The 9087-nt window shown below is 34.4% G+C and overlaps 1 protein-coding gene across 1 annotated transcript; it reads left to right on the top strand.

The window, feature by feature from the left end:
* Nucleotides 1-1360: 1360 nt before the first annotated feature.
* Nucleotides 1361-2909, top strand: LOC132048700 (uncharacterized). The gene is made up of 3 exons (XM_059439397.1): nt 1361-1441; nt 1947-2012; nt 2145-2909. Exon 3 carries the CDS (start codon nt 2322-2324, stop codon nt 2907-2909), a length of 588 nt encoding a protein of 195 aa, XP_059295380.1. The 5' UTR covers nt 1361-1441; nt 1947-2012; nt 2145-2321.
* The last annotated feature ends 6178 nt before the right edge of the window (nt 2910-9087 follow it).

Below are 9087 nucleotides of genomic sequence, written 5' to 3'. Positions count from 1 at the left end.
GAGTTCTTGGTTTTTGAAACTAAAATTATGCCTGTTCCGACATAAAGTTATGCCTGTTCCGGCATAACTTCATGAATTAAGTTAATTTATGTGTGTCTTGATTTTTTGGTGTTGTCTTGTTAATAATTTTGGTTTTTATGCAATCTTATGTGTTTTTGGTGTTGTTTTGCTAATAATGTTGGCTTTTTATGCAATCTTATGTGTTTTGGTTCTTTCTTCTATTATGCAGGTATTTGTGTACCAGTCTAGGGGCTGATTTTGTATTATGGTAGATGTTAATTATTTTCATTCTCATTTTTGGTTTATTCTTATGTAAATTTTTGGTTTCTATTGACATTAATTTTTCTTTTATAGGAGGAACATCCCTTGGTTAAGTTTGAACATTGGGTTGAAGGAGGTGGCATGTGGAGTGGTGATTTTCATTTTCGGAGTTTAATTTTATCCTTTTTGAGTCTCTCTCAATTGGACTTGTTGAAAAAAGTGTGTTTGGACAGTTTATGGATTTGGTTGATGTCCACCTGAGTGATAGTATTTTCCATTGCTTGATCTTATTGCAACTTTCATCTAGTAATGATAGTGCGTTAAAGTTTAAGATATTTGATCGCGTGTGTGTATTTGATTCCGAGTCTTTCCGTCTTATTACTGGTTTGGATTCTTGTGTTGGCGATTTTAGTGTTGTGTCTAGCAGACCAAATAGATTGTTGGGACTTTATTTTCCAAATCAGGGGAGAATAACGTTGTGTGATCTCAAGAGTTTCTTACAGATCAAGTCAAGTAATCGTACTGGTGGTTTTTGGGAAAGATCTAGTGATCCTGTTAGACTTGCTGAGGTCTATATAATGGAGAGGGTTTTGTTGGGTCGTAATGAGAAATGTGTTGTTAAAGGCCATCTAATGAAGATAATTGATGATGACAGTCTTCGAGTGTCTTATCCTTGGGGTTCTCTTAGTTTTAATTGGTTGGTACGGTCGATTCGTGGTTTTGTGAAGACTTTCAAGAGCATGCCATCTACACGTTAAATGATTAGTGGTTTCCCTTACGCTTTAAATGTGTGGTCATTGGAGGTTTTCCTATCTTTCGAGGGTTTTCAAGTTTTCATGGTCTCAAGTCTCCTCATATGTTTTCTTGGGGTCCTTCAAAGCAAGTTGATTATAAAGTTATTACTGATAATTTCTTCCATGCTGAAAAAGTATGTGTTTCCTTTTTGTTGATGCTTCTTTTTCTTAGTTCTTTTTCCCTCTTGTTGTTTTTTGTGTTTTTGTCTAATTGATGTGTTTATATTGTGTTATACAGATTCAAGTAATTTATTGTCCATGCTGTTGTTGTTGGTACGGAACAAGAGATCTTTGGATTATCCGCCGCACTTAAATTTCCTGATGATTCAGGCCCTTGTTCTTCCCGTGCGGTTTTGCCATCTCAAGTTACTTCTCAGATAGTTGATGTAAGTTGTACTTTGCCTTTTGTGTTTTTGGTTGTTTAACTAAATTCTGAGTTAGAGGCCTTCTGGTAGAGTATTTTAGTAAGAGACATTTTTGTAATCTTTTCTGTTTTGGTTATGGAAATGAAAGTTTATGCCCCTTGAGGCATACTTTTTGGTTTTGCAAACGTAGAATCTGCCCCTTCCGGCATACATTTCTCCTTTCATATTGCAGTTCTGCCCCTACCGGCATACTGTTTTCATTTTGAGACTTATTGTAATATGTAACACATTTTGCAGTCTTCTCTGTTTTGGTTTTGGTTTTGGAAATGAAAGTTTATGCCCTTTGAGGCATATTTTTTGGTTTTGCAAACTTAAAATCTGCCCCTTCCGGCATACATTTCTCCTTTCGTATTTGAATTCTGCCCCTACCGACAAACTGTTTTCATTTTCAGACTTCAGTTCTGCCGGGTCCGGCATACTTGTTCAACATTAATTTAATGGCATCAAAAGTAATATGTTGATACAGGGTGTTTTGTCTAGTGTGAAGAAGCAACTTGATGGTGAACGATCTACAATTGTCAATCAAGTAAAGGTATGGCTTTTTATTTTTTTTATTTTTGACTTTGTTAACATGATATGTATACTTTGCATGCTGCATTCGTTGTTTTTGTTTATTCTTATTTTCTTTTCTTCTTTGTTTAAATTTTTTTTCCTTGTTTTGTAGTCTTTGGATAGCCGTTTCGAAGAATTGGATAAAAAATTTGTTGGTGCGATTAATACTGTGGATAGCTTAGTTCGTGTACATGATGAAACAAAGTCATGTGTAGCAGCTTCTGAAAGTGCTAAAAGAACTTGTTTAGAAAGTTGACTTGATAGTTTGGAAAGTAAATTTGATTATGTGATGCATTGTGTTAAAAGTTTAGTTCGACTGCATAGCGAAAATAAATCTTGTAAAGCTTGTGCATCTGGTAAAAGACAACCTGATTTGGGTTATTCAGTGAATGATGAGGTGAAGTTAGATGCACATCTTGGAAAAGATTTGCAGGAATGTATGGAGAATATGCTTTGTAAAGCAAGGTCTACGAAAAATGAGACCTCTCCCATGCTCGATATGCTCTGTGATGTTGCTGTTTCTTCATTAAGTCAACTGTCTGATAAAACTCATACTCTTTCTCAGTTTGAAAAGGAATTTATGAAAGAAAATGAAGACCGCGTAAAAAAAGAAGCACTTAAAGAAGTTGCTGCAATTAATGATGCTTTTCAATGCGGAGATTATGTGTTTTCTTCTAATGAAGCATCACAAAATGTAAATGAAGTAGCAGCTGCTATTGAAGATAGTAGAAAATGTCTGAGATGCGAAGATGGAAACAAAGAAGATGATGGTTATCCTAATTGGTATTTGCTTACACCGAGCAGTACTCTAGTTGAGAAACGGTTGAGTTCTGCTGTTGAAGATATATACTGTACTGTAGAAGAGTTAGGAAAGTGAATTGATTTTTTTGTTGTTATTTACGGCAAGTGTTATGTCATTATGTTTCCTCCTTTTTCGAATGATGTATATGTAAATTGGTTTTTCATTTCTGTATATATAATGAAGTTTCACATTTTCAAACTGTACTCTATTGTAGTGTGCCTTAACCGGCATACTTTTGCCATTTTTGTGAACAGATGTTCTGCCCCTTCCAGCGTACTTCGAAGATGGAAGTAACTATTTTTCCTAAAAATAAAAAAAGATAATTAAAAAGTGACTCTTGTTCCAAAACATCTCGAATAAGTGCTACAGTTACTTCCAATTAATGTATTAATTGTTTTGTTTTAAAAAAAAAATGGAAAGAAAAACTGAAAAATTCTTTGTATTTTTGTCAATAGTTGCGACAGTTACTCCAATTTAAATTTGAGTAACTGTTTTTTAAAAAAAAAAAAAAAAGCCGCAAAACTTGCGTATCCTCATCCAATTGAAATCCAAAGAGCTTAATATGCAAAAGTCAAGCCAAATAAGCTTGCCGCCTTCTCGGCATAAGTTTACCTTGGGAAAGTTCTGCCCTTAGCATACTTCTAAGATGGAAGTAACTGTTTTTCCTAAAAATAAAAATAGATAATTAAAAAGTGACTCTTGTTCCAAAACATCTCGAATAAGTGCTACAGTTACTTCCAATTAATGTATTAATTGTTTTGTTTTTTTTTAAAAAAAATGGAAAGAAAAACTGAAAAATTCTTTGTATTTTTGTCAATAGTTGCGACAGTTACTCCAATTTAAATTTGAGTAACTGTTTTTGGTTTAAAAAAAAAAAAAAAACTGCAAAACTTGCTGTATCCTCATCCAATTGAAATCCAAAGAGCTTAATATGCAAAAGCAAGCCAAATAAGCTTGCCGCCTTCGGCATAAGTTTGCCCGTTGGGAACAGAAGTTCTGCCCTTCCGCATACTTCTAAATTTGTAATGCTTTTTTTTTTTCGCTAGAAATAAAAAAAGATAATGAAAAAGTGACTCTTATTCCCAATATCTCTAATAGGTATTGCTACATTTACTTCCAATTGAAAATGTATTAATTCTTTTTTTTAATATCGACAACAAATCATTTTCCTTGACGTCAATGCCCAATATAGAAGTTTATCACCCACTGATCTTCTTTGGTTCCACAAACAAATCATTATCAATTTTAAAGATATTTACATGCGAGTCTTAGTGCTTTTACTTTTGATTTACCAAATCAACCTCTTATATTAGTAATAATTTTGAATAAATATACCTCTTAGTATATTTTAAGGTTCTTAAAGTTATTCAAGTGAATCTGAACTCTGTTTTAAATAATTGTATTGAGTTCGCATTTGCTATTGAATTATTGAATGAACGAGCAATAATTTAGTTTAAATTAGGGGATAATATATTCTTAAATTTATTTAGTTTTAGTATGCTTTTAAATAAGTTTTCTAATCATGAGAAACTACAAATTGCACTTCTGCTAATTTATTTATGCAATGTCAAAAAGTATATTACGTCTTTCTTATGATTTACTTTGTAAATGTTATAAGATTGTATAGTTTGTTTGTGTTATAAATTTCAACTTTAAGCCCCTTTGTAATTTGATGGTGTTCATTTTTAATCTCAACTTCTCTGTTCATAAAAGCTATTATTTTGTTGAAAATCCAAGTTATGCCCTTTCCATCACAACTTCATGGTTGTTATGTAATAGAAGTTTGTCGGGGTCGGCATAGTTTCTCATTATGTAAATAGAAGTTCTGCCAATTCCGGCAGAATTTAATTTCAGAAAACTTGCCAAAACCAGCAACAAAGACAAACCCTTTGAAGTTATTGACCAGCCAAAATGCATTTATTGGGGATTATTTGTGACGGAAAGTTGTTATTTTGTTGGAAACCAAAGTTATGCCCTTTTGCATCACAACTTTATGGTAGTTATGTAATAGGAGTTTGCCGGGGTCGGCATAGTTTGTCATTTTATGAACAGAAGTTCCACCCTTTCCGGCAGAAATTAAGTTCAGAGAACTTGCCACAACCAGCAACAAAGACAAAACCTTTTAACTTTTTTGACCAGTCAGAACGCATTTTATTGGGATTAGTTGAGACGCCATAATTGTTGTTTTAGTATGAATGAATTTTTGTTTTTAGTCTATGTTGTTTTTTTTTTCCCTCTCCAATATTTGTATGAATGAAATTTTGCTATGAATGAATGAAATATTTTACTTAGTGTTAATTGTATTGTGCTGAATGTTTTATTCAATTTTTCAGCATTTTAAAATATTTTATAAACAACAAAGCACATAAGTATGCCCCTAACGGCATACTTATTTATTTTGTAAGCGGAAGACTTGCAGTTCCGGCATAAATGTAAAACATGAAAACAACAGAGAGAAACAATATTGTTATGTCCCAAGGCATACATCTATTAAACTTACCAGGATGTAGTCTTTGAGATACCAATTTTGTTTTCCCGGCAAAAATTGTTATACCTGCCACAGGAGGCATAAATTATAAAATTGGATAATTAAAGTTGATTTTTTTTCTTCTTTTTCCTCAATGTTTTTATGGTAGAGAATTGTAGATTTCATGTAGGGACATTTATCTCTTGCTATTATATAGTATTTTATTATCAGCAACAAGAAGATAACAACTTAGTAAAAGAAAATAATAAAAGAAAGAATGGACGAAAGAATAAATGTGTGATAAGATGCTTGAAGTCTTAGGCAGAGTGTCTATTATGCGTCAAGAATCATAAGATAAATTCATATAAACCATGTATAAGAGTGTGATGTTAGGATGACAATTTCCTCTTCCTGTATCTTCTTGAATATGGATTGAGAGCTGGACTGTGGTTACAAGTTGCCCTAGTGTGTCCAAAGAACTTGCATCTACCACATATGTATGTGTACTTTATCGATTCTCTTCTTAGGCGATATCTTTTTGTTTGTTTTCTTCCAGGTCTTATTTTAACATCGAAAGCGGCGTTATTTTAATATCCATAATGTTTTGTGGAATAATCCATGAGTCTTGATTTCCAACCGATAGTATTTCACCTTTGTATGTCTCTTGGCAGGCTTGTTTCTTGAACCGATCACTTGCATGATGTAGATTTTGGCAAACTTCTTTTGTCTATAAGTGCCATGGCATGTGTGCACGGTAACTCGTCAGTTTGGAATCCAAGCACTCACAAGTCATATTCTTCAGGTCTACATTGTATTGATATACTTCATCTTTCACAACAAATTTGACGGGAGTTATGTTTTCTACCTGTGGAAATTGACAATATAAATGAGTGATATTTTCGTGGCAATTTTCAGATTATGTGAGAGTTATGCCCTTTCCGACATACTTCCTGTACAGTGAAAATAAGAGTCTGCCCTTTCCGGCAAAACTAAGTATAAAATAGGGTCATAGTTGTTCCTTTGTCTAGCATAACTTTTGTGCTTGGTCAAAATTAAACTATACATTGCTCATAAAACTAAGATTGAAGTGTGTGTTGGTAAAATCTACTTACTTTCATTAATCTACTTACTTTCATTGTGAGCATAAAAACAGTGTCATAGTTATGCCCTTACCTAAGATAATTCCATGCTAGTTAAAATAAGAGTCTGCCCCTTCCGGCAGAATGAAGTATAAAAATAGGGTCATAGTTCTTCCTTTATCCAACATAACTTTTTTGTTTGGTTAAAATTAAACTATGCATTGCTCACCAAACTAATATTGAAGTGTGTGTTGGTAAAATGTACTTACTTTTATTGTGAAGCCTTTACTTATCTTTTCAAGCAGAATCTTTTCAGCCCAATATGTCGGAGTCATGGGACGGTCTGTTGCGTCCAATTTTCTCTCGGTAAAACCAATTTTGCGGCTTGTTCCGATGTAATCAATACATGCCATTATTGGCAACTCCCTTACTTTCCTCAATACAGAATTCATTATCTCGACATTGTTTGTTGTGAGCATGTTGTAACACCTGTTGGTGTGGAATGAACGTGCCCATCTTTTCGGTGGTTCTTCTTCTACGTATTCTGCAGCTTTTGGGTCGATTTGTTGTATATGTGACATATAGGTACGAAACTCTGCCTGTTTGTAGGTAGTTGCTGCATTATAGAACAGTGATAGGATCGCTTCGGATGGGAAATATTTCTGCAAGTTCTTCTCCATGTGGTAGATGCATATTCCATGTGCCGGGTATCTGGATACGCTTCTTTGATTGCAGTTGCAATTGATGTGTGGCGATCGGAAAGAATTGATAGGTCTTTGCACGTGCCAAACACCTTGTTCACGTGTCTGAAGAACCACCTGTAGGATTCATTATTCTCAGAGTCTGCAATACCAAATGCGAGAGGAGATATGCTGCTATCATGAGCACACCGCGGTATTTTGATTTCAAGAAGGTTGCATCCACCATCATTAACGATGCCGGTGTTTCCAACCCTCAATTGATGCTCCATAAGTGAAAAAAGCATACTTAAACTTATTGTCAGCGGTCCATTTAATGTTAGCAACTATTCCAGGATTTCTTAATTTCATCATGTGAAGATATTGCGGTAGAAGTGTGTAGTTATTTTCTAGGCTTCCTCTTATGACATTATAAGCGTGTTGGAGGGAATGCTATGCTTTGTGGTAACCAATGTGCAAGCCATATCTGCTTCTCATTTCTTCAATGACAAATTTGGGTTTTATCTCTTGTAGTGTATGGCATACTAGGTCTGTAATGTATTCCGCTATGACTTTTGAAGTTGCATTCCTCATGTCAGAGGTGATGAAATTTATTGAACAACTATGTCTCTTTTCAAAGTTAACTACTTTGAAAAGTTCTGATCCTCTGAACCTTGAACTGTGAAAACGCCAAATGCAGGTTAGGTCAACACATCTGATGTAATACCATTGTGTTCATGACTTTTCTACCTTGTATTGTTGATGACGAGTAATTGCAATGTTATTCATGCACTTTTTCACGGTATCTTTGTCTTTGAATAAAATGCCAACTTCTATTTGATCAATCGATGCACTAGGTGTCAAAATTTGTGTATCATTTTGTATCCTCTTCCTCTTTAGTGTCTTTCTTTTGTTGCATGGCTGTGTTTGTGTCTCTTGGCTTGTCGTCATGCTCGGAGTAAGTGATACAACATTCATTGAAGTTGGATGCTGAGAAAGGTCATTGCTTACAACTTGCTCAATGTTTGGCGGTTGCCATTGTAGCTGCTCAGGTGTCTGGTTAGGAATTACTATCTCGCTCTGCTCATGTGGAATCCTAAGGTTATGTCCAATAGGGCTGTGTTGTTTCTTCATCCAATCCAACTTCAGACATGTCTTCTTCATAAGCAATGTAGAGTTGTCTGTCAATTTCCTCTATGGTTTGTCCTTCTGTCATTAGGATAGAGTCATTATGATGTTCTTGTAATGGGTTGTTCTCCGCATCAGTTGAATTGAACTCTAATATGAAACGGGAATTTCTGAAGTTGTCATTGTTGTTGAGTAGGTACAAGCAAGTGTGAAGATCAATGTCGTTTGTTACACACATCCCTTTGGATGTTTTCTCACTGGTGTCAAACCATATGTTGGCCTCTTTTTGCTGAGTATCTTGTGTATGCCCCGCCCCGCAAATATCTGTTGAGTGAATTGTTGAAAATTTACACCATCGTTGACAAGTATTAGCTTAGTTTCATGATTAACATAATTGTAGGCGGTGTCCCATTTGCCGTTGAAGGCTATGTAGATGCATCTTGGTGTCATTTTTTGTTAAACTTCCTGCATAAAGAGAGATTCACTTGAGAAAAAACCAAAATGAAATGTATTTAAGTTGTTATTTTTGAAAATTTAAGTTCTGCCCTTCCCAGCAGACTTTGTATGTAAAGTCATGAAGTATGCCTGAAACGGCATACTCTACCATTTTGTAAACAGAAGTTCTGCCCCTACCAGCATTCTTCAAAAACGGAGTAACTGTTTCTGCAACAGTTATTCCAATGAAATTGCAACAGTTATTTTCATGAAACTGAAAAACCTCCTCTGTCTTTATCCAATTTAAATCAAATCCATGCAACAGTTATTCCAATTTAAAATGGACTAATTTATACTTCTATATAAACCAACACAACTTTTGGAAGAAGAAAAAAAAAAACACTTTACTTCCGAAACTAGATATAATCATATACAAAATGAACCAAAATGAACATATTGTACATGTT

The sequence above is a fragment of the Lycium ferocissimum genome, chromosome 3 (assembly GCF_029784015.1).
Source record: "Lycium ferocissimum isolate CSIRO_LF1 chromosome 3, AGI_CSIRO_Lferr_CH_V1, whole genome shotgun sequence".
NCBI classification, from domain to species: Eukaryota; Viridiplantae; Streptophyta; class Magnoliopsida; order Solanales; family Solanaceae; genus Lycium; species Lycium ferocissimum.
Note: the sequence above shows the minus strand (reverse complement) of the source record. Positions and strands in the feature narration are given on the sequence as shown.

Excerpts from the sequence above, each read along its gene's own strand:
- LOC132048700 (XM_059439397.1), top strand. The coding sequence starts at position 2,322 with ATGCATTGTGTTAAAAGTTTAGTTCGACTGCATAGCGAAAATAAATCT.